Here is a 24,936-nt window from a genome sequence, read left to right as displayed (position 1 = left end):
CTGAAGAAACGAGGCTCTGAAAGACTAAGGAATCTGCCCAGGATCACACAGAATAAGCAGATTATTCCAAGCCTGTGCTCTCATGAGTATATTTGACTACCGCCTCTTAAGATGGAGAAATGGGGAGATGCTGGACTGACCCCCAGTGTTCCTACCCCCCACCATCAGCCTCAGTGCAGATCAAAAGGAAGGCTAGGAACTGAGGAAGGTGAGAAGAAAGGGGAAAACGACGTCATGGGAAGTCCAGGTAAGCCAGACCTATCCATGTGTGTCTGTAAACGCACGTTCACTAAGGACCTTGGACACCCCCGTCAGACCCTGCAGTTGGTGGTGGCCACGGAACAGCCCCCTGCACTCCCGTAAAGAGCCAACAAGGGCCCCATTCTCCGGAATGACACTGGCGCTCAGCCTGAGCACTGCCTCCACCCCCGCCCCACTCTGCTTCCCAGAAGATACAGCAAGGAGAGAACAACCCAAAAAGGACTGAACCTCAGCAGGGGCAGAGGGGAGGAGCCCGGGACCCAGCAGTGACCTCGAGCCCTGAGGTGACCCCCTGCACAGGGCTGGGCTGGGCAGGTGCCCCTTTCTCCTTACCTTTGCCACAGCTGAAAGGATCTTGGAGCAGAAGGGGATGATGGCACAGACCACACACAGGAACCAGAAGATGATGAGGACCCCCGAGGACTGCACCCCCTGCAGCCGCTCATGCTGGATCACCAGGGCGGCCAGCAGCTGTGCAGGGAGGGCAGGGGAAGCTGGGCCAGGGCACGCACATCTGGACTTGCCCCCGTTCCTTCCCCATCCCACATGGCCGGATGTTAGCGGGGTCACCCCCATCTCCTTCCCATCGCCCAGGTGTCCAGTCTTCTCCTCAGAGCCCATGGGTCCCCCATCACCATCCCACACTCATGGGAGACCCTCCCCCACTCAGCTTCCCAGGCCCCACACTGACCATGGTGACCCCCACCACCAAGGGGGTGACTAAGAAGATGGGGGCAGGGGCCCGGCCGTGGACCAGGCCGTGCAGGGAGTAGAAGAGGTCGGCCCAGGAGACGCACCACAGCAGGATGCCCACGGCCTACAAACAAGGCTCGAGTTGGAGGGTCCGTCCCCAGAGGAAAGGACAATCCCTCCCTGCTCCTGAGGCTACCAGACCTGCCTGAGCCTGGCCCCGAGAGCTGGGCTGGGCACTGGCGGGAAGCTTCTTAAGGGTGGGAGAACTTGGATGGAAAATTCGCTTGCACCACCCCAAGAGGGGAATATTTCAGTTGGCTGCAAACCCAGTTGGCAGGCTGCCATGGCCCCAGGGCCGGCTGGTGAGGCTAAGGAAGCTTGTCCAGCTGCTGAGGGAGGGGGAAGGAACTCAATAAGAAAAGCACCCCGACCCCGCCCCCACCGGAAGGTGAGCCCTGGGCCCTGACCGTCTTCAGCCTGGAGAGGTGGGAGATGACGATGTAGCCTCTGTGGTGGCGCCGAAGGTAGAGCAGGTAGCAGGGCAGGGTGGCCCACAGGTAGACACAGGGGGTCCAGGCCAACAGGGAGTTCTGGAAGCACGGAGTGAGGTCTGGGTTGTGCGTATACACCGACAGATTGGAGTCCTGGGGACAGAGGCACAATTCAGTGCTGTGGCTGCCTTCTGGGGAACTGGACTCTCCCTCAAGGGAAATGGCTAGGACAAAGAGACACTCCACGAACCACGGGGTCAGAGAGTAAGTGGGCAAACGATCAGGTGTGGTTCCAGGTGTGAGCCCTCTGCGGAGGTCATGGTTGTCCCCATTTCCCCATATTCTCTCTCTCCCAACTGCAGTATAATTTAAGCACAATAAACTGCACCCATTTAAAGCGCACAGTCCAATGGGGTAAGTTGCACACACCTGCAAAGTGACTGGCAGGTCACGGTGCAGAGTACGTCCATCATTCCGAGAGCTCCCCGTACCCTGCATAGCCATCCTGCCTGGGCAGCCACTGGTCTGCTTTCTGTCGTTCTAGATTTCTACTCTTTTTTTTTTCCTAAGTAATTTTTTATTTTATCAAAACAACATGTGCACATGGGTGAAGAGGCCACTTCCTCTCTACACCTCTTCCAAGAAGGGACAGAAAACTTCCCTGAGATTTCATGCCTCTGTTTGAAAACGGGGGAGGTCATCCCTGACCCCACCCACCTCACTGGAGGATGTAAGCTCCAAGGTGCAATGGGAAGGGGAGAGAGCTTTGAAAGTCCTGAGCCTAGGGCACCAGCCACCTCCGTCTGCGTGCAGCTGCCCTGGTCCTGCAGGGCAGGAGGCCTGGGGACCCAGTGAGTCCAGACAAACCGCCCCACTTCTTGTCTCTGACAATAACTCTGAGAATTTTTTTGGAAAAGATGGGGGATACATTCAAACACATATTGTACTGAGATCGTTTCCTCCAAAACCCACAATCAACTAATCTTTCTTTCCTTTTTTGCAAAGAATTAGATGCTCATTATAGAAAGCTCAGAAAATATAAACAATTGAAAAAAGACCACCCACGATCTCATCTACCTGGAGACACCTGTTTACAATGGTTAATCCCCTCCCTCCTAATTAAAAATGTAAATAATTATCATTTTTATTTTTGTCAAAGTTTTATTTGCACATAATTTAAAAAGTCAAACTATGAAAAAGAAAACGGTACCCTGCCTCATTACTCCCCTGCCCTTAGTTCAGGGGTAAAATATGCTGACTTTTTTCTGGTATCTACTTCCACATTTTAAGCAATTTGTCTTAACTAGTATTTTTTGTAAATTTTATGGCTCCATTTCCTTTCTCTTTTTTTTTCAGATTTTATTTATTTATCTTTAGTGGGGACGAGAAGGAGAGAGGGAGAGAATATCAATGTATGGTTGCCTCTCGTGGGTCCCCTGCTGGGAACTGGCCTGCAACCCAGGCATGTGCCCTGACTGGGAATCGAACCGCGATCGTGTAGTTCGCAGGTCCGTGCTCAATCCACTGAGCTACACCAGCCAGGGCTGTCTTAATTAGTATTTGATAATCACTATTTTCTTTTGCTTTGGAAGGTGAGGCTGTACTGCTTTCATAGCCTAGCCTCCTGAGCTTCCTCGTCCTTGCCATGCAGAAACATCACAGTTCCTGTTAAGTAAATACTCAAAGTGTACGCATTTTGACCATGTGCATATCGTTTATTGCACAGTTCAGCACAACTGGCTCCACCTCTTTCAGGTGGTGTGACCTTGGGCAAGAGGCTAAATCTTCACCTCTCTGGACCTTGGTTTGTTCACAGGTAACCTTGGGAGGAGAACATCTCCCCCCTGGCCCCTAGAACTGTCCCTCACCTCTTCTCCAACAATTTCCATGGGGTTCTGGTCTCTCCTGTTCGTGCCCCAGGGATCCTGATCCCTGCCCACACTCCCCGGGCCTTCCCCTTCTTCCTCCACCTTCCCTTCTAAGTCTCTTTGCTGGTTCCCCCTCTGGATGTCAGAGTGCTGTGGGCTCAGTCCTTCCCACTCCTCTGTCTTCTCCATCTGCTCTCACCTCCCTGGCTGCCTCATCCAGTCCCATCTACACACTAATGACTCCCAAGTCTACGTTTCCACCCCACTGCTCTCTAAATCCCCAACTCTATGTTCATCTCTACCGGACATCTCCACCTGACACACCCCACCAGGGCTGCCCTACCAGGGCCTGTGCGGTGCCCCTTCCCACCAACCCTCGACCTCTCTCACTGCCCCTCCAGCATCACTCCTGCCAGGGACCTGTTTGCTGAACACACCAGGCTCAGGGCCTTTGCACTTGCTGTCTCTGCCTGGGACACTCCTCCCCCAGATGTCCTGCAGTCTTTGTTTCTCAGCGAGGTCTGCCCTGACCAGCCCTGTTTAAGGTCGCCACCTGCACCCCACCCCTGCACTCCCGATACACTCTCCTTGCCCTTCTCTGTTTTTTCTTTTCTCTGTAGTACCTGCCACCTTCCTACACGTTCTATCATGTACTAGTTTACTAGGGTTCCTCTCATTTCATCCTACCGGCATATAAGTCCCTTAAAGGAAAGAGTCTTTCTTTCACTGATTGATGTATCCTAGGTACCTAGAATAGTACCCAGCACATAGTAGGCGCTCATCCAAAAAAGTCAGCTTAAATAAGTTAAATTTTTATTGAATAAATGAATGAACAAAAGGATTATCTTTACTCTCCCTCTAAACCTTCACTGGCTCCCTACTACCTAGAAGACAAAGTCTCAGCTTGTTACTAGGGCATCTGAGGCCTTCTCCTGACCCTGAATTATCTATCTATCTACTTGTACTATTTAACTATCTACATGCTAGACTTCTCCCACTGTATGAAAATGTTTCACGGAGACCTGCATACCCTGCCTTCCTTTCCTCAGCCTACTTTCACTCTTCAATTCCATCCAGATCAGCCCTCTGCCCTCCCATGCCCTTGCTCCTGCCACAGGGGGACCCTTCCCAAAGGGCAGCCTTATGCCCCTTGCCTCAGGCCCACCAGTCTGCAGAGGCTCGGGCTGCTCACGGAGCTCAGTCCAAGCGCCCCCAGGGCTTCTTTCTTCTCACCTCCCTTCCCAGTGCTCACTCCCCTACTGCCAAGTTCACTTCACCCCACCTGGGCTCTGAGACTCCCACTCCTACCCTTTGCCCAGCCTGGTCCCTCTGTTTGCAACTTGTCACAACCCCAACAACTACAGGGAAGGGTGTTGGACGTGGCTTAGCCCCCACCTCTTCCATCTCGAGCACCCTTTCTCCTGAGACCAGCACCCATCAAGAGAGCTGGCACTTCGGAGCATCAGTCTCCCACCTGACAATGCTGGAGTCAGGCAGCAGGCTGGCACACCTGGAGCAGACCTGTCCCTTGCCTTTGGGGACCATGCAGTCCAGGGACACACTGCTTTGGGGCATTACTCAAGTGCCAGCAGGCAGAGGTTGTAATCTTGTATTCTAGAGCCCTGTATTCAGTAGTCGCTCAAGCAATGTGAGCTAAAGACTCACAAACTCGTGCTGGGCTGGGGGGGGGGGCACTGGGTCACAGAGATAGACACCCCAGGAGGCCTAGTCAGGCACTGTTGGGGGCCAGGGGCAAACACAGGTATCCACAGAAACATGAGCCCTTGAGAACAGACACCAAGCCCTACTCCCACCCCTCTCCTGCACCTCCCACACCTTCCAACCCCCCAGCCCAGGGCCACCTATGCAGGAGGCGCCCAGAAATGGTCCATGCATCGATCCCCAAGGGAACCTCAGTTCAAGGGCGTGATGGGGAATCCCTGCATGGGTGTGCAAGCCCAGGGATGGCTCTTTGAGGCATGTGGGGAGTGGCCCGTACAAGAAGAACCTAACCCCGATACAGAGGACCCTGTGTGGGGTGCCACTTTTGAGCCGTGGAACTGTGAGAGAGTCCCTTTATCTCCCTGAACCTCCTTCTCCATGTGTGAGTCACAGTGGGAGTACCTGACAGCAGGGGCAGCTCCCCACGCGGGAATGAATAGACAGCAGAGTCGCTTCACGCAAACGGGGCAACACATGGGAAAGCAGGTGAGGGAGCAAGAGGCTGTGGGGATGTAGTTTCGGGTGCATAGACAACCGGCACTGTGGCAACAATCAAGAGATGGGCGACCCTGGCTGGTGTGGCTCAGTGGACTGAGTGCTGGCCTGTGAACTGAAAGGTGGCTGGTTGGATCCCTGGTGGGGGCACATGTCTGGGTCATGTGCCAGGTCCCCAGTTGGGGGCATGCAAGAGCCAACTGATCAATGTTTCTCTTCCTCCTGTCTCTTCTCTAAACATAAATAAATAAAATCTTTTAAAGAATTAAGAGATGGAGCCCTGGCTGGTGCAGCTCAGTGGATTGAGCATGGGCCTGTGAAGCAAAGGGCCATGGTTCGATTCCCAGTCAGGGCAGATACCTGGGTTGCAGGCCAGGTCCCCAGTTGGGGGGTGGTGTGTGTGGAAAAGGCAACCACACATTGATGTTTCTCTCCATCTCTTTCTCCTTCCCTTCCCCTCTCTCAAAAAATAAATAAATAAAATATTTTTTAAAAAAGAAGGCCCATTTGTTAAAAAAAAATATTTAAGAGATGGGGCTGTGAGGACTCGGGTGGTCGCTTTGATCCACTGGGAGGTCCAGCTCGGGGTTCTTTCCTTCGGATAAGCACATCTCAGCTGTGGAAGGCAGCGGGTGCCCATCCACGCCTGCAGACCCAGACTACGTATTCTAGAGGGAGGACGCCAACGGGACATGACCTGCACAGCAAGTCCAGCACGGAACGCCCGCCCATCCCCTCCTCTCCTCTCCAGCCTGCCCGCCTTGATGGATGGCGACTCTCTCCTTCTCCCAGGCCAGAATCCTTGGAGTCATCCTTAATTCTTCTCTGCCTCTCACACGCCACATTCAACCCTCCCTCACATCCTGATCACTGCTTTCAAATGCTCGGGTGGAGCTAGATGAGAGTGTTATAGTCAACTGTTCTTATCTATAAAAAGGCAACTTCAGCTCGTTCTCCTTGACGGACGCAGAGTCCTATCACTTCCCTGTGCCCGGTTCTCCCCCCTGTACTTCGGCCATAGCCCCTTCCCCGGTCTTCCCGCCTCCCCGCCCGCCACTTGCCCTGGCAATCTCTCCCAGCGCAGCATGGACAGGCAGATCTTAATGAAATCTAAGCCAGACCACGCTGCCTTGTTACTGCACTAGTTCAAAGCCCATTCAGTGAAAGCCGAAGTCCCCACGTGGATCTCAACACCCTCGTTATCTGCCTCCCCATACCTCTCTGACCTTACTTCCCCCACTCCTCTCTCACTCCACGGCTGTCACAGCTGTCACGCACACAGCCCCCACAGCAGCAACAGCTGCCTGAATAATGGGATTAAACAGCCAGATGGATCTGGCAAGTTCTGGTGCCCACAAAGGACCTCATGGCTGGGGGGGGAGGGGGGGCCTTCAGGGCACTAAGACCGAAATCCTTACAGACCCAAGCAAAGGCAGGGGGCAGTGAGGACCCCAGGCCCCTTTGCCCCAGCTAGGCCACAGCTCTGTCAGTGACCTCCCAGGCTCCCAGCCACCCCAGACTTGTTGACAGAAAAGTAATGACTTCCTCAATTCTGGGGGGTAGGGAGAAAGGGAGAAGGGATCAACTGACAAGTTCATTTATTTCAGCGGAAATGAAGGCACAGAAGGGGCAAGACACGGCTCCCATCCCCGTTCACACTCACTGACCTACCAGGGTTGAAACAGCGGCCTTTGGAAGGAAGGGCCCGGGGGTGGGGGGCTGTCGGGGGCCAGCCTAGAGCTCATAGGCCTGGCTGGCCCCGCAGCTTCTGAAAGAAGCTGGGGGTAGTGCCAGCCCACAACTTCGGTTATTTCAGCACCGCTTTGTCCCAGGATTATCTTTTTTTTTCTTCACCCGAGATTTTGAGAGAGAGAGGAAGGGAGGGAGAAACATCGACGTGAGAGAAACACTGATCAGTTGCTCCCATGGGCGCCCCGACGGGGGGATCAGACATGCAGCCTAGGTGTGTGCCCTGACCAGGGGTCAAACCCCCAAACTTGTGGCACACAGGACGATGCTCCACCCAACTGAGCCACCCGGCCAAGGCCCAGGACTATCATTTAATGTTCACAACAGCTGAGACCCACAGCTAGAAAGTGACCAGTCCCAGCCCACGACATGGGCTGACCCGAGGACTCGAACCCGGGCAGTCCAGCTCCAGTCCCACCCCCAACCACAGAGTTCTACAGTCTTTTCTCTATACCCTATAGGGCTCCAGCAGGACATCCCACCTTGAGAATAGGATATCGGTGTCCAGGTCACCAGAAACATGAAAAATCTCTTTTCAGCCTTGTAGCCGCCCCCAAGCACCTCCTTGCTTAGGCTCTTCTCACAGAGCTGAGGCGAGGGGGCTGCCATCCCGCCAGAGTAACAGACTGGCTGAGGTCCTGGGAACCGTTGGACTACACACTTGGATATCCACTTAGGAGGAGAAATCCAGTTGAGGAGTCAGCCCCAATTAGTCCCCTCCCCAGCACCAACCCCTGTGGGAATGAGCCCCAGGTCAAAGAGGGGAGAGGCCCAGTCAGCCAGCAGTGGCACACCCCAGTCTCAAAGCTTTTCAGGGATCTGACTCTACCTGTTGCCTCTGGAACAGTCCCAGCAGGGAAGGGTGGGTATAGCCCAGGCACTCTGACCCTGCCTCCTGAGTGGGTGAGCCCACAGTCCCCGCTGGGACCTCTCTCCCTGGGGGGCTGGCCTGGTGCTCTCGGTCTAGGAACCACCAGATGGGCTTGGCAAAGTTCCCTCACTCCCTTCTGTGAGTGAGAGAGCAGCAGGGTGAGAAGAAGCCAGCCTGGGATGGCGCCAGAAGCCAGGAGCTCAGAAGTTAAAGGCATCTAGTACCAACTTCGCTGTCCCCATCTGGGGATGGAGGAAGGAGGTTCTAAAAGGCCTGGCCTGGCAGGAAAGGCTGGTTCCTGACAGAGGAGCTTGGGTGCCCACTGGCTACCTCTGGAGCCCTGCCACTGCCAGCTTCCCATAGCCTCGGGTGTCACTGTCTTTATTTGAGAGTCAACGTACATTGATAGGGCACTCAAGAGTTGGGAAATTACAGTTCAAGGTAAATAGTTATAAGCCTAGTAAGTAATGCATTTGTTAAAGCTTTTGTTTCAGAAGCTACAGGCTCCTGGGAGAGACAGCCGACCTCCTGGGGCACTGCTAAAGATTGCCGTGGGGACAAGTGGAGGCATCCAGGCCATTGCGTTCCAGGGAGAGACAGAGGACCACCCACCCCTGGGAATGGCGAACTGCCCAGGGCAAGAACACTGCAGTGTTTAATCTAATTTTCCCTGAATTTCAAAACCCCTCACCACACTTTGTTCCTGTTATAAAAATGCTGGCTTGGAAAGAGAATGTAAGACGGGTCCATTAGGGCACAAGTGGCAAACACAAGGCCCGCGGGCCCACCTTGTTTTACCCAGCAGCCGTGCCGAGCTCTTGCTTAAATGTTAAGGAGTAGTTAGATTTATACAGTCCTAAAATTACATTCGGCCCTTTGAAGGAAACTGCCAGGCTGATATGGCCCCCAGTGAAAATGAGTTTTGATACCCCTGCATTAGGATACGAACCCACTGTCTTCTCAGATCACCGGCGATCTGAGAATAAAGGGCCCATAAAGATTAAATTCCTGTCTCTGCCTATTGGGTTTGGCACGTGACAGACGGTGTCTTTTCCGGTTTCAACATCAGTCTTATCCATTACTCATAAGTTCCAGTGGTTACCTACTCAGGCCAGGAAGCAACCCAGGAGGAAGAGCCTGGGAACACAGAGTGATACCCAGGAGCCAGAGAGTTCAGAAGGCCCTGATCACGGCTTTGCCACCCCTTCCCCTCCCCAAGCCTGAGGCTCAGACTCCCAGAGTGGGTAACTAGACTGGAACAGAGCCCCAGAGCCCACCTAAATTCAGCTGGAGCCCCGAGACAGAGATTTGCTCCAAGTCACACGGCTAGTGAGTGATAGAATGGGGCAGGTTGGGGCAGAGCAGGAGACGCAGGGAGCTGAGCTCCTGAGGGACTAGGGCTTTGCCCCTCCCCAGGGTGGGTAAACAGTCAAGGGAACAGTGGAGGTGCTGGCACTTGAGCAGTGAGAGACCCACAGGTTTCTACTAAGAGCTGCTACTGAGTAAATTCCAAGTCTAAAGTGAGGAGAGCGCCAGGGGAAGGGAGGTCTGGAAAATCAGAGGAGGGCCCAGCCAACCTCTCACTGGCCATATCTTTCCTCTTCTCAGTTGGCCACACAACTTCAGAGTGGGACCCCAAATCCTTTCTTGATTTGAATCATCTCTCCACCATCCCCACCAAGTAGTCACTAACCATGTGCTTGCACACCCCCAGTGATGGGGGAGCTCACTACTCATCAGGCAATCACTGCCATTTCCAGATGGCTCTCCTGGGCAGGACCTTCCAATTTCTGAGCCATCATCAGCCTCCCAGGAGCTTCCTGGGGCCGTCAGATCAAGGCTGATTCTGTAACAGGTCAGGACCTCCTGAGGGTAGCAGCCCTGGGCCCTTCTCCATACACTGTCTTCACCACCGGGGTGCTCAGAACAGAGAGCAATCCTCCAGGCAAAGGACAACCAGGTGCAGCAAAGGAACACCCCATCTCCTTTGTTCTAGAGGTGTCCCTAGCTTTATGAGCCCTGGGCAGTTTGGCCATAGTTTATTCTTTTGCAATTTATTTCTATTCCCAAGTCTTGCTCAGAAATGTTGGTAATATGACCCAGAGTAGGTAGAGATGAGAGAAAGATTAAAAAAATAGCTAAATCATTAATCCGGTACATGGTGTGTGCGTACACAAGTCCAGGGGTCATGAGTCCCTTCAAGCCTGCTACCCCCAGGTTCTTCTAGGGTTGAAGTTACAAAACCCCCAGCAAGTAGCTGAAAAGGGAACCCCTGGCCCAGTGGCCCTGCCAGCCCCTTTCTCGTAGGTCCTGACAGATCCGACGTCCCCTTCTAACCTCGTTTCTCTTTCTCTTCACTCTTCTTCCCAGGAATAGCCTGACCCGTCAGCCATAATTTTTCAGTTCTCAGTATCATTTCACATTCTCTGTCTCCTTTGATCTCCACGAGAATCTTGTGAGGTGGCTGGGAAATGGCTTATTCCCCCATTTCCCAGGTGGAGAAACTGCGGCTGTGGGACTAAGCGAGTGAAAAGACTTGGGAGCCGAGTGGCTCAGAGGGGCCTAAACCATGCCTCCCCTCCCTACCCCACCCCACCTTCACCCCGTTCCACTTTTTCACTCCAGGTTCAGGAACTTCCTGGCTGCCCTGAACTACTTCCCACAAGGTAGGTCAACCACAAGCTCCTAAGATAAAAGATTCAGCCCTGGCTGGTGTAGCTCAGTGGACTGAGCTTGGGCTGCGAATCAAAGGGTCGCTGGTTCGATTCCCCGTCAGGGCACATGCCTGGGTTGCAGGCCAGGTCCCCAGTGTGGGGGTGTGTGTGGAAGAGCAACCACACACTGATGTTTCTCTCCCTCTCTTCCCCCATCTCTAAAAATAAATAAATAAGATCTTAAAAAAAAAGATTCAGGGACAGGTATACCTGAACCATACACAATGCAAATGAGATGCAAATTAGCATACAACTGAAAGAGTAGCCAGGTGATCCAGGCTTTTGGGGGAACTGAGCTAGAACTGGGGCTCTAGCTCCAGCCTGAGGGCCCCAGATCCTCCCTGGTCTCTGCTGGTTTACAAACCTCCCAGGATGAGCTGGGAACATTCCTGCTTTCTAACTACTCTACCCCAAGTTATGAGCCACACTGGGTGCAGCCTGGGAAAACTTTCAAGAGCCAAGAAGATAGTTGGAAGATAGAGGGTGTTTAGAGACTGGGGTGAGGAAGAGGAGCAGTCACCTCGCTTGTCCCTTGAGTTATTCAGGCAGATGCCCCCCATGGACTACAACCCTGAGCCCTAATATAGATACGTCAACTCCCACAGACCCTGAGGTCCTCAGAGGAGGTAATAGCTCATGAGCCACACGAAGTTCAGGGACAAGAGTGCCCAGAAGTGGGATGGTGCACAGTCAGGCAATGGGAAAGTTGGAATCACATCTCAGGCGTCCTGCTCCCCAGTCCAGCATCCTGCAACTGATTGTTGTGCGACCTTGACAAGCTCGTTGCCTCCCTGGCCCTTAGTTTCCCCAGGCCCACCATGAGGGGTTGGGCTAACTCCTCCAAGCTCCCAAGCTCTGACATTCGTGAGTTCTCCAATAACATGAAAGGGTGGAGCCAAAAGAAATCTAAGCTTGGAACAAGAAGGGAATCCTGAGTATCCCAATTTCAAGTTCCTCGAAGCCTGTCCCTATACAGTCCTAAGCTCTAAGGGTCAACTGTCCACCCAGGAACAGAGGGCCCTTGCACTTGAGGCTTGGACACATCTACCTCCTTGATGCACAAGCCCTCTGCTTGGTCTCCCAGACATCACGCCCATGCCACAGCCATAGCCAGGCTCAAGCGGATGGTGAAAGAAAATACAGTTGACTCTTAAATAACATGGGTTTGAACTTCAAGGGTCCACTGATAGATTATTTTCACTTGACCCACTCAACTCAATTGAATGGCGCAGTTTAAGCCCACATTGTCTGAGGGTCACCCGGTGGTTGGGAATTTGTATATCCAGAAGAACGACTTTAAGTTATAGACAGATTTTCATCTGCACGGGCAGTAGTCACCACTGACCCCTGCATTGTTCACTGGTCAACTGTATACTCATGAGCAAAAGGTGAAACCTCCAGATTCTGGTGACCAGTAACCAGTCCAGGCTGGATGACGGATGGTGTTCACGTAGGGCTGGGCAAGAGGGCAGCTTCAAAAACCTTACACAATCTGATTAACCCTTCAGTGACCCAGAGAAAAAGAGAAATTCCCCAAAGATACTTTTTTACAGGTGCTCCATTGCCGCAGGTTTCAAAACTCCATGTAACCCTTACAGCCCATGCCAAACACGGCCCATGAGCGGGGTTTCTGACTGCTTAAATACTGGTGTGCATGCACACATGTACATGACCGTGGGCGCACACATGCTAAGCATATATGTACAAATACTCGAGGCCCTGGATTTGGGACCAGCCTATGCAGGAGGACCACAGACAAGCCTGTTAAGTCTGAGCCTAACTGTGAAACAGAGACACTACCACTTGCCTCCCAGGGCTGCCATGGGGTCAAGGGCGTTGCTGTGAGGAGGTTTTGAAAACTGCAGGAAGGCGCTGGGCTGTCTACAGTCAATGCACCCGAGCTGGGCTGGGGGCTGCAGTCTGCAGCCTGGAAAGCACCCTGATGTCTGAGAAAGGGGGCTGGTGTATCAGTCTGTGAGAAACATTCAAACCTGTAGAGAATTTTTTGGCAAGTTTATTTGAACCAAACTGGCGACAATCCCAGGGAAGCAACATCTCAGCGGACTGAGAAATGCTCCGCAGAATGGCAGTTTAGCATCTTATTTTATACATTAGAATCAAAGGAGAAGCCACAAGGGGGTTACATGAAGTCCACTGGTGATAGATTAGGGAGGTGGGAAAAAGCAAAGGTGGGGGGACCTCTGGGATTGAATAAGAGGTAAAATGACAGACACATACTTCTTTTACATAGGTGGGTAAAGGATAGTTAACAATCAACAATTAACATTACAATAACAACCAGGGGGATTTGTGGTCTCTGCTTGTGCCCAAGGAGTTTGGGGGGGGAGGGAAGTTACCTTAACATTCCAAATGTATGTTACCATAGATGTGCAAAGACAACAGACAGGCTTAGTTAAAGGTTGACCTTAGTTAGTGAAAAATTCTGGCCTCAGACGTGACTACCTGCCATGAACTGCTTTTAGTTAATAAGTTTTAATTTTAGACCATCCATTGTGGTTACTTTAAGTCTCTGAGTTTGCAAGGCTGCCTTGCAGGCGTCCCCTAAGCTTGACAGGTTAATATGTGGCCCCTTTTCTTCCACACCAGGGAATTCTGGGATCCTTGTACGTGCACGCGCCTGCCTCCAGAGTGAGGTCTGCCTCTCCCTCCTAAGGCCAGGGCAGTGAGGGCTACCTGCTCTCCTGTTGCCTTTGTTCCCAGAAAAGAAGGTGGCAGGAACCCTTTCAAAAGACGGCAGAGTCCAGCGGAGCAAACTTGCAAAAGTACTTGGCTGAACAACTCTGGGTGCCCTGGACTACAAGGGAGGTGTAGGAGTGCTTCATTGAGCCTTAGTACAGGGTCATCAGGACCGTGGTTAATGGGGGAAATGCCCCTTCTGCATCCTGCGGTCAGCCCCAGAGAGGGACAGCGGCAAGGCAGCAAGTGGGAGCATCTTGCGATTCCGGGGACGCCACTGGCTGTGCCGGGAGAACCTAGTGCCTCGCTTTTTCCAGCTCCTTCACGCTACGGAGGAAGGGCAGAGAAGGTCCGGTCCCGCCAGCCTCTAGGCACCAGGCTCTGGTCGCGAGATCAGACCCCTTCCCGTCATCGCATGGCCCCCTCCCCAGTGCCTTTTCAGGGGCTCACTGGTGTGTGACCTCGGTCCTGGAACTCCTCCTTACCCAGAACTTGGAGCCGAGCTCCCCGGAGCCGCACAAAGCGTCCATCCCACCAAGGCTCAGCTGCGGCGGTGAGAAAGACCAGAGCGAGCAGTCAGTCGCGGGGCAACCTGGGATACAGTGGGCGGGCGGAAAGCCTCCTCGGCTCCTCACTCCGCCCAGCTCCCCCTATCCCCGCCCCGCCAAGCCCTACCCTCAGGCCCTTGGGTCAATTCTCCTGTCCCAGCGATTGCTACGGATCTCCGCTGAACCTGAAGCTCTGGGAGGTACTTTAGGCGAGGCGGGTGGGGAAAGGTCATTGACACAGAGGCCACTGTGCCAACTGAGCCACTGAGCCACATGGGAGAGATGCCGCTCCAAGTACTGAGATTGATAGGACCGGAACAGGGTCTGTTTTCAAGGGGCTCACACCCACTCCCACCATGCACAGCTCTGTGGGGGTCGACGAGTCACTGAGACCTGAGAGGGACCGAGCAAGACTCTCTGGGAATAGATCCTTGGAAAGGTCACCCGAGGAGAAGGGGACCTTTGAACCGGATGCCATGAACCGGATGGTGGCTTCCTGATTCGCTTAAATTGTTGCTTCCCTGAGGTCCTGTGGCTCCCTCGTCTTGTGTGTATGATTTAGCATCACTCTGTGCCTCCATTTGCACTTCTGAAAAACAGGGGTAATCAGAGTACCTACCTCCGAGGGCTGCTTTTAAGATTAAACAGGAAAGGTACATAAAACGTCAAGCACATTGCAGGCTCGTTAATAGGCACCCAGCATGTGTTAATTTCCTCCACTTCAACCTGGTCAGGGTGGCAGATGGGCAGGTGGGGCCCCAGGAAGAGACCACACCAGCACCCTCCTAAGGATGAGTCTCCACTTTCCCATCTGGAAAATGGGTTTGGGGTCAGTAGCCTCCTTCTGCTTGCCCCAGCTTGGCCATGCTGGGGTCCCTCCCTCCCTTCATTCCTCATTCCCCCAGTCACCCTCTTTTTCCTAACAGGATCCCAGAAAGCCAATTCACTATCCATTCTCAGGGCTGAGAAAGAATCGTTGCCTTCTCTTCACGGCTTTCTCCAGGTCCCTCTCTCCCGTGCCCTCACCTCCCCAACCTTGTTCCTGTCCATGGCATCTGCCCAGGTTCACCCCTGGTAATTCCTTCCTTGGCATGTGTTCTTTTTTTTTTTTTAAGATTTTATGTATTTTATTTTTAGAGCAAGGGGAAGGGAGGGAGAGAGAGAGAGAAACATCACTGTGTGGTTGCCTCTCATGCGCCTCCTACTGGGGACCTGGCCTGCAACCCAGGCATGTGCACTCCCTCGAAATCAAACAGGTGACCTTCTGGTCACCTGTTTTACCGAGCCACACCAGCCAGGGCAGTACTAGTTCTCAGGAGAAAGTAGTATTTTCTTCCTTGGCGTGATCAGCAAGATATCACAGCAGCAGCCAGCCCCGACCTGTTCTTCTGGACAGGTAGGAAGTCACCAAAAGGAAGTCTCGGAGGCCATGGGCTATCAGAACAGAGATCTGAACTGGGGCATGTCAGCAGGGTGGACAAAGCTCCCCCTTCCCAGCCAGTGGGACAGGGACCTCTTCCCTCCCCTGGGCAAGTCTCAGCTCTTTGTCTGCCCCTCTTCTCTCTTCCAATGGTCCTAGCACATCCCTTCCTCTGAATCAAAGACTTCACAGAGGTTTCACACTCTTGTCCCGATGTACCTTGGATTGTATTAGTTGTCAAGAGTCTGTCTTCCTTCCCAGGAAGCACCCGACGGCAGGGATGGACTGAGTTACCCACAATCCCCCTCTATGCCTCCGGTAGTGCCTTTTGTATGCCCTGTGACCAGAACAAATCCCTTGATGCTTCTGGGACTCAGTTTCTTCAGCAAGTTGAACCAGATGCCATCTAAGGTCTCTCCTAGCTCGAGTGATCTAGGCTTCTATGGTCTGAACAACTAGCAGTCAACCTTCAACCCTTCCCCTCCCCCTGGTCTTGGTTTCACCAGCACCTCCTACCCCTGTACTTTCATCTCGGTCTACCCATCAGCCTCCCCTGCCTCTCTCTCTCTCCTCTCCTGTTTCTTCTCTAAAGCACCAGAGGAACCATGGGGCTGGCTAGGGGCTCAGGGTCATTCAGAAGGTGAGTTCCCCAAGCAGTCCTCCTTCCTAAAATGGGGAATGCAGGATCGGCCCAGGCTCCCACTCAAGACGCTAGCACCAGAGCTGGCCAGGCTGTCCGCTGGTTAGAGCTCTGGTGTGGGGCCAGGCCCTTGGGTTCTGTCTTCAGCCTTGAGGCTACAGCACACATCTCCTTGTGTTGCCAATGGAGAGCCCTTCTCTAGCCGCTAACCTCCAAGATCCTGGTGGGAGCCCTGGGCCATCCTTGCCTTCTCCCAACTTCCTTGAGGCACTGAGGGTTTGTCCTTCCTGGGCCCTCATGGAATGTGGTTCCTGCCACACAGCCCTTGAATAATAACCACAATATTCCTAGGGTATTATGGTTTTGGTTGTTCTCACCAGAGCAAGAAGACGGAGGCCTTGAGATGTCTTATGGTGGCAGAGGCCGGATGTGCTCCACATCTCCTGAATGCCGGCTCTTTCCCGCAGTCCCCTTGGCAGGATGCATTTCCTGTATCCACAGCCCTTGGGCTCAGGCACCCCCGCCCGCCGTCAGGCTTACTGGAGCTGCGCTGCCCACTAGGCCTCACTTCCCTTTGTGCACCTGGAAAACTATCCATCCTTGAAGATTTCACTCAAACCCCGCCCCCTAAAGCCTCCCTTAAACCTCCCTCATCCCAATCCTGGGCTAAGGTACCCTTCCTCTGCACAGCCCTTCCTCCCTGCATTGTACGCTTGGACTGTCTTGCTTACCTCTTCCAGAAGGTGGTGGCTGGCTTAAGGACAGGAGCCAAGTCCTGTTTATCGCTGTATCAGCACCTAGCCCAAGGCCGGGCAAAATCTTTCCACAGGAAATGTTTGCTGACTGACTAAGCAGTGACTCAGTAGGCGATTAGATGGATATGAGCAGAATAGAAATGACCCCTGGCTGATGTAACTCAGTGGATTGAGCATGGGCCTGTGAGGCAAAGGGTCGCCGGTTCGATTCCCAGTCAGGACACATGCGTGGTTGCAGGCCAGGTCCCCAGTAGGGGACACATGAGAGGCAACCATACATTGATGTTTCTCTTCCACTCTTTCTCCTTCCCTTCCCCTCTCTCTAAAAATAAATAAATAACATATTTTTAAAAATAACATGAAAAAAAATAAATGATAGGCCAAGCCAGGTACAGAAGGTCAGAAAGCCCCAGGTACCTAGCAGCAGGCAAAACTGGGAAAACAAGTATTTTAGGACCCGGCCCCCAAGGTGCCCTTTCCTCCCCCAGCATATCACTGGCCCTGTGCTGCAGACCCTCCCTGACCTTTCCTCCACTGGTGTGCCCCTTGGAGGAGGAACAGGGGGCCGGAGAATAGCCTCAGAAGACTCCCATTCAAGCCCTTGCACGACCACTCCCTTCAACATTAAGTTCGCAAATCAGTGAGGTTCTGCCCTGCATCAAATAATCTCAGAAACGAGGCCCTGGGGCTGTTGACCACAGAGACAGAGTTTCGGTGAAACTAGAGGTAACCTCCAGGCTTCAGCCGTGTTTTTGCCGCAGCCCCAGAAAAGCAGCAAAGCCAGGGCTGGCATCCGGACCAGCTGGGAAGGTTAATCCCTGCCCCGGCTCTAACCAATCCGTGGAGGCCAAGACCCTGAGGAGGCCCCCTGGGATGTTAATGAATGGATAGTCTGTTGAGATCCTCCCCTGAGACCTCCAGATAGAAGTCTTTAAGACAAGGACCCAGCCCTGGCTGGTTGGTCGAGTTGGCTGGGCATTGTCTCACAAAGAGAAAGGTCAAAGTTTGATTCCCATTCGAGGCACGGAGCCTGGATTTTGGGTTCCATCCCCAGTTGGGGTGCCTGTGGAAGGGAACTGATCAATGTTTTTCTCCCTCACTTTCTTCCTCCTCTTCCCTCTCTCTAAAAATAAATAAATAAACTCTTTAAAAATAGATAAAGTCAATAAATATATGCTGGGATGAGGATTAAAGAAAAAAAAGACAATAGCCCAGCTCTTTCTCTTTCTGGAGTGCATCCGTGCCTTTCCCGTCTTCTCCCAGGACCATTTTCTTTGTCCTCCTTTCCCCTAAACTCCACGCACCCTTCCTTTGCCTGTGTAACTTGTTTTCTGAGCCCATGCGACCCCGCTGGCTCACTTCTTCTACCTCTGTGACTTTCTAAAGAAACTTTCTCCTGAATTCTTAACCAAACTCAAGGACCAAGGTCTAATATCTGGTGCTGTTCACCGTTAACATAAGTATCTCATATTCTAAGAAGAAGTCATAGGTAGCGAGACTGCTGTGGCATTAGGCACAGTCCCAGTGGCGGGCGCTGTCCACTCTGCTTTTGAGTTTTCAGAAACAAGATGTTTCCAGCCGGAGGCACGGAAGAGAGGCAATAGAGACCTCGTGGGTTGGGCTGCAGCAGAAAGAGGGAGGGAACCTACCCGGGCTGATGTGCCCCAGCTTCCCTTCCTCCTCGCTGGCTGCCTGCAGCTCCAGGCAGGATAGACAGAGCACGTTGCTGTGCCTCTCTTGCCAGAGAGCATCCCAGGGGAACCCAGCACTGGGGATTTCCTGGCAGGGAGATGGAAAGATAAAATGATCGCAAGGTACAGCTCTGAGCCGGAATGACAGCAGAGAGAAGAAAGCAGAGCAAGGCAGGGACAGGGAGACACAGGGACAGGAAATGCTACAAAGGAGAATCAGGTGGGAACTACCAAGTGGGGAAGGAAGGGGGATGGCCAAGGTACGTTGCCAGCTCTCTCCTCCAATCATTGCCTGATTCCTTTTAGCCCCTAGTGTCTCCTTGAAGGCCTGCAGCACCCCCAAATCAGACTCCAGTTCCCAAACTCCAGCCTCCTCCTTCCCTCCTGTTTCCTCCAGACCCCAGGCTGGCGGGGGCCACATGGATCCCACTCAGCCTCAGCAAGGCTGCCTCTCAGCCCACAGCCTGTACTCGATCCAAGCTGTCATACATGTGAGCACTGGCTGCTGTGCCTGACTCGGGAATTTCCAAGGCAAGAATTCATTAGCTCCACCGGCCACAGTCAGCAGTTCCCCTACCTGGACCAGGGCTAAGACACACAGAGTTTCAAAGTTCCCTTGCAGAATTCCCACCTGGGTGTCATCTCTTTGGTCTGCCTTGCTGTGCCCTCAAAGGAGGGCAGCAGCCAACAACTAAACTCACTTTTTGTTGTTGTTAATGGTACATTTTTTTCTAAAGGTTTTGTTAATTTATTTTTAGACAAAGGGGAAGGGAGAGAGAAGGAGAGGCAGAGAAACATCAATGTGTGATTGCCTCTCTTGTGCCCCCTACTAGAGATCTGGCCCGCAACCCAGGCATGTGCCCTGCCTAGGAATCGAACCAGTGACTCTGTGGTTCACAGGCCAGTGCTCAATCCACTGAGCTACACCAGCCAGGGCCTAAACTCACTTTTGAGTTAATTCTCCTCCTGGCAACCACTGTCCTGGTCCCCTGGACTCAGGCAGGGATCCCTGGGCACCGTGGTTAAGCACTCCAATGGCTGGGCTTCTCCACACACAGACAAGTCCTTCATTGGGCCCCAGGAGCCTGTTTCCTCTTTGGGGGGTCATGGAATGCAGAGCACCTCTCCATGGAAGGTGTCCCTCTGTGCCGGTGTCCTCCTCCTGGCTCAGCCCCTCTGCAGAGGGAGCACTGGGTGCATTGGCACCAGGTGAAGGTGACTTACTTGTCCTGCTTCTGGTGCCCGATGCCCTCCTTCCACTGCCACGGCCAGCCCCACAGGTGGGGCCACTCAGCTGACCCAGTTGGTTGCATGTGAGAGGCAACAGATCGATGTTCAGTTCTCTTCCTCTTTTTCTCCCTTCTCTCCTCTCTTCCCAGTCAAGGAACACTCCTACGTTGCAGGTTCAATCCCCAGTCAGGGTACATACGGGAAGCAACTAAGTGATGTTTCTCTCTCACATCCATGTTTCTCTCTCTCTCTCTCTCCAAAATTGATAAATATATCCTTGGGTGAGAATTAGACAAAAAAATCCCAACTCTGCCATTCCTGACCATGTGACCTCGGGCTAATGTCTCTGACTACAAAGCCTCGTGGGAAAATGAGAGCCATGGTACCTCCCTGGCTGGGTGTTGTGAGGAGCGAGTGAGAGACTGCAGCTGAGCCTCAGATTTGTTTTTAGTGCTAACTCAGCTCACTCCTCTTCCCAGTCCCCCTACACTCAGACGAACCTTTTCCTGGAGTCTTGGGGTAGAGGAAGCATAAGTAGCCAAGCCTGAGGTGGGAGCCTGCAGCTGTTGACATAATTTCCTCTGAACTCCCAAGGAGGAGCTGAGAGCACAAGTGCCAGGGTAGATGTTCTTACCTCCAGAAGCCGCACGTCCCTGAAGCTCCTGGCCAGTTCCAATCCTATTCCCTTGGGGCCAGAATCCAAGACCTGCTGCCTCTACCGGCCCTTCCCCACCCCCAGTCTCCTCAGACCCCTCTACACCCTGCCCCGGTGCCCAGGTGCAGAATCAAAAAACCACCCAGACAAGCATCGTGAGGGTAGCATCACTGTTATTATTACTACCGTTAATAAAATCCAGCAGTCATCATTTCCATTTCAAAACCCTTTTAATAGGACACAGCAGTTTCCATCATCCGTAAAGTCTTTACATAGTTAGGGGAGATGCCACAATCCCTCCCCCAACCAGATATTCACTTTGACTCTGGGGGGTGGGGGTCTTGGGCGAGAATGGAGGGGACAGGGTGGCAGCTTTATCTTGACCCGAATCTTCCAACCATTAGAAGAAACGGCCCAGAACCCCCTCCCCAAATCCCCCAGCCTTACTAAGGAATAGACAGCTACAGAATTCTATAAAAATATAAAAGCTTAATCTGCCTGCCTAGGCGACAAAACTAGGAATTTTATACAGTTCTGCTCAAAAAAAAAAAAAAAGAAAGAAAGAAAAAGAAACGGCTGCTTTTACATACGAGCACCATCCCCTCTCCCCACCCAGGGAGGAAGGACAGAGAAGAAAGAATCTGTGTTTGGGTCAAACCCCAGAAGGCTCAAACCAGGTGTTGGCTGTAAGGAGCGGTATCATTCCTGTCCAGGTTAGGAAACACGAGGTCGGAAACATGAGGTTGAAAAAAGCCTCTGGTTTCAAGGCCTAGCAGTCGGGCACTCCCCCACACCCACCAAGTCTCACCCTCACCCCTCTGGTCCCAGGTTAAGACAGTGGTGGCTGTGAGGGGGGGAGCTGCCAGCTGCTGTTGAGGTTTCAAGAATCCCAGGGTTTGAAGGTGCAGGGCATGTCCAGGGGAATGGGTTTGGGGTGGTTGTGGGGACCTGACAGGGAACAGGCTGCTTGTTGGTGGTTGGTGCCTGTGGCGCTGCCTTTTGGCACCAGGGTTTCAGAGAATATTGCCCCTGGTCTCACCAGAAAGGAGGTTCTAGGCCACGCTGCCCACCCCTCCACCTCTCCCCTTCTTCCTTTCCCTCCCTCCTCCGGGCTGGTTCCCATGGGGCAGGCAGCAGCAGGACCCGTAATCACCTTTCAGGTACTTATTTATCACCCCCCAGGCTCCGACCCCCTATTCAGCGGCCTGGCTTCCTGACCCTCCCAGTTCCACTGGGAGGTCACTTCTGGATACCTGGCCCTGGTCCCGTTGATCTGGGGGGTTGGGGCACAGCAGCCTGCTGTTTATACAGCTTAATCTCATTGCCTGCCCTCCCGGGGTGGCCAGTGCCAGCCGGGCTGGTCAGTGCCGCACTCCCTGCCCCCAAAGTGGGAGGCTGGAGACCAGACCACTCAGGTCACCCCTGCCGAAGCCTGGGAAAAGAAAACCCAGAGGCCCACCAGCCCCCAGCTCTGACAACCCAAGCTGCCTCTCCTGGCCTCAGTTGGCTCATTAACTAAAACAGCTTCATTATGCCGATTTCCAGCTTTCAATGCGCGGCTGATAGCTGTCAGCAGAAATAAGAGTTAATCTGGAATTACATTCACAGAGCTGCCTAGCTTGGAGGAAGTGATAAAGCTCTGATAGAAGCCGGAGCAGTCTTATTTGCCCAGGCTTCCCCTCACAGGGGGGCTTCTCCCCTCCTCCCTGGCTCCAGGGTGGGGCTGGGAGGTGGGGAGGGGGGGTGAGGGGGTGGGGGGTACTGAAAGGTTACAGCAGCCCTGGGGAGAGGCACACGACTTCTCTCACCATCAGACACTGACACACACACACACTTATATACTCACATGTGCACACATACGCACACCCATTTATACACACTCACTCATGCACTAACACACATACACTCCTATACACACATGCATTTATACAGACACATCCATACGCATCCACTCATCCACACACTCAGACACACCCAAACTCACAAACACACACCTACACGCAGAGGCAGCTGGGACCCCTCCCCTCCCCACCGCCCACACCCTGCCTCCAGGTCCCTCTCCCACGCCATCTGGACATGCCTAACTGTCCCTTGTGCTTTTACTCTGCACGGTGATTAACTTTTTATTTTGGAAAATTACTTTATTATATAGATATAGATATGTATGTATGTATATATAAAAAGGTTCCATTTCATTTGTAAAATCTTATTTTTTCTTTTTCTCTTTTTTTTTTTTCCTACAGAAAATGATGACGAGGTTCAAGGAGAAAATAAGTTACACTGCAGTTTCCAAAATGGTTCTCGCTCTCCGCGGAGGACGGGCCACCGTCAGGGCTGTGATGCACTCGCGGTCCCAGCTTGTGCTTTGCAAGAAGAGGGAATATAACTAGACTGGTGATTTTAGGTTAAAATAGCCAAGAGACAGACGCCTTCGCCTCAAAAATATTCTGAGACACATAAAAGTAGAAGGAAACAAAGTCTCTTCAGTCACAAAATGTCGTACATCCCGCATATACTAGATTCAATTAATTTAATAAAATAGAATATACATAGAGATTCTGCACAAACGTATTGCTTTCTCCCAACAGCTCCTGGTGTCGGGAACCTCAGCTATACTGGGCCTCTCTCTTTCCGCCGGGAGCCAGGGTGGTCAGGGCCACCGCTTCCAGCCCTCTGGGAGTCTTGCTTTCACCAGTGCCCAGTGCCGCCGAGGCAGGGAGCCCCTCCTCGGTCTCCACGTGGGGCTTTTGTCAGGAATATAGCCCAGGAGGAGGAGCTAGGATTTGGCACCCAGTGGAGAAAGGTGAGTGGGAGAGTGGGGCAGGACTCAGGGGTCCAGGTCTGCTGGGTCGGAGGGTAAACCGGAGACACCCAGCATGTCTTTCTTTGGGGAGGGCGAGGCAGCCATGCTGTCAGGGGGGCCAGAGGCCGAGAGATCCTTGGAGTCGCTGGACGGAGCCCGCCGCCGGAGGCAGATGCCAGGGCTGGGTGGGGGCCGAGCGCCTTGGCTCTCTGGGGGGTCTATAGAGATACTGGGCGGACTGAGTTTTTTCTTGGGCCGGCTCCCTGGCCCCCCAAGGCTAGAAGGGCCAGGGCCCAGATGGGCTTGGGATCCGCTGTCCAGGCAGCTGACAGCAATGGAGTGTCTCCTCTGTTCCTCCAGCCAGGACGTGGGCCGGCGAGGGCAGCTCTGGGCCTCCACGCTGTAGCACTTCTTTAGGTCCCGCGGGGATGGGGGCTCCTCCTGGCTGCCGACCGCCAGGAGGTCTCCTGAAATCCAGCTCAGCTCCGTGTCCAGCTCTAAGCTGCTCCTGGCCTCTGGTGGGCTTTTGCCCCAGGTGGGCTCTGGGCCTGGGCAGGGGACTGGCGGGTGCGTGTGCTTCGAGATCTTGCTCTGGCTGTGGGAATGCTGCTGCACCTGGGTGCTCAGCCGGCCCCAGAAGGAGGAGGTCCGGGCCAGAGGTGGGGAGGGCCTGCTCACCTCTGACAGCAGGTCTTCCCTGCTACCCAGGCCCTGAGCATCCAGAGAGTCGGTCCTTATTGCTGCCTGTATGGGGGGTGGGGTGGGAGGAGGCTCAGCTTGGGGGCTTCCTCTCCCCCATAAACGGTCCCATCACTCAAGCCAGACAGCCCTCTCCCCCTGCCTCTCCCCACACCTCCAGGGAGCTGCAGGACCACCCCGAACAGGGCTACCAGTATTCACTATTGTTAAGAGATGGGGGCCATGTGCATCCTGTCCTCTAGCCTCCCCCACTGCCCCCCCAAGCCTGCAATTCCCAGTCCTGGGGACACGAGAAAGCACCAGGTCAGCTCTGCTGCACCCCAGCTGGCTCCTTCAGGCCTCCCTGCCTCTGCCTAGGCTTTTGGGGCCTTTAGCACCCCTTAACTTCATGGGCTCAGGTTCTATGTGACGCAGTACCTGGGAATCCCTACCCTCAAATACAATGGGCCTCTCCCTTTTCTTTGTGCCCTGCCGCCCCGGGCACACGAACATCCCAGCGCTGTGACTTTAAATATCTGAAGGGTGTATGTCTCTGCTGTCAGACCCTGAGTTCTGGAGGGCAGGGCCTTCTCGTTTGTCTGTGTCCCCAGGGCCTGGCACATGCAGGCTGCTCAGGGAATCCTTGCAGGAGAGATGAGGGTAGGGTTGAGCAGATGGCCACGTGGCCCTGTGCACACATAAGGGCACACAGAGCATGGGCCGTGGGCTTGTTGCTGGGAGACAGACAAGCCTCACCTGGCTACAGGGGCCTCTGCTCTGCGCCCCTGGAGGGTGGGCTCTGGCACGCAGGCACCTACAGTGTGCCTCGGGCCTCTTAGCTAGGCCTAGAGGTACACGGAATGGGGAGGCAGCTCTGAGATGAGGAAAGGGAGTTAGAGTCCTGGGCACAGCCCACTCCTGCTTTGTCTGGCACTGTGTCCTGGGAACCTCAGGA

The 24,936-nt window shown here is 53.5% G+C and overlaps 2 protein-coding genes across 11 annotated transcripts in view; both read right to left on the bottom strand.

Moving 5' to 3' along the window:
• ABCC3 (ATP binding cassette subfamily C member 3) overlaps window positions 1-14,141 on the bottom strand; it is a 45,381-nt gene extending 31,240 nt beyond the window's left edge. For all 4 annotated transcript variants that reach the window (XM_037056855.1, XM_037056858.1, XM_037056856.1 and 1 more), the window contains exons 1-4: window positions 14,047-14,141; window positions 1,422-1,598; window positions 953-1,078; window positions 595-732 (exon numbers count right to left, since the gene is read on the bottom strand). In XM_037056855.1, the coding sequence (XP_036912750.1) occupies window positions 595-732; window positions 953-1,078; window positions 1,422-1,598; window positions 14,047-14,091 (486 nt within the window). In that variant the 5' untranslated portion in view covers window positions 14,092-14,141. The remainder of the gene's footprint in view (window positions 1-594; window positions 733-952; window positions 1,079-1,421; window positions 1,599-14,046) is intronic.
• Window positions 14,142-23,015: 8,874 nt separating this feature from the next.
• The window catches only part of CACNA1G (calcium voltage-gated channel subunit alpha1 G), a 62,104-nt gene continuing 60,183 nt past the window's right edge, over window positions 23,016-24,936 (bottom strand). For all 7 annotated transcript variants that reach the window (XM_037056848.1, XM_037056849.1, XM_037056850.1 and 4 more), the window contains one exon: window positions 23,016-24,047. In XM_037056848.1, the coding sequence (XP_036912743.1) occupies window positions 23,328-24,047 (720 nt within the window). In that variant the 3' untranslated portion in view covers window positions 23,016-23,327. The remainder of the gene's footprint in view (window positions 24,048-24,936) is intronic.

Source organism: Sturnira hondurensis, unplaced genomic scaffold (assembly GCF_014824575.4).
Source record: "Sturnira hondurensis isolate 20B ecotype Veracruz unplaced genomic scaffold, ASM1482457v3 Scaffold0009182, whole genome shotgun sequence".
NCBI lineage: Eukaryota > Metazoa > Chordata > Mammalia > Chiroptera > Phyllostomidae > Sturnira > Sturnira hondurensis.
The sequence above is the reverse complement of the archived record's forward strand: the minus strand, read 5'-3'. Positions and strand labels throughout refer to the sequence as shown.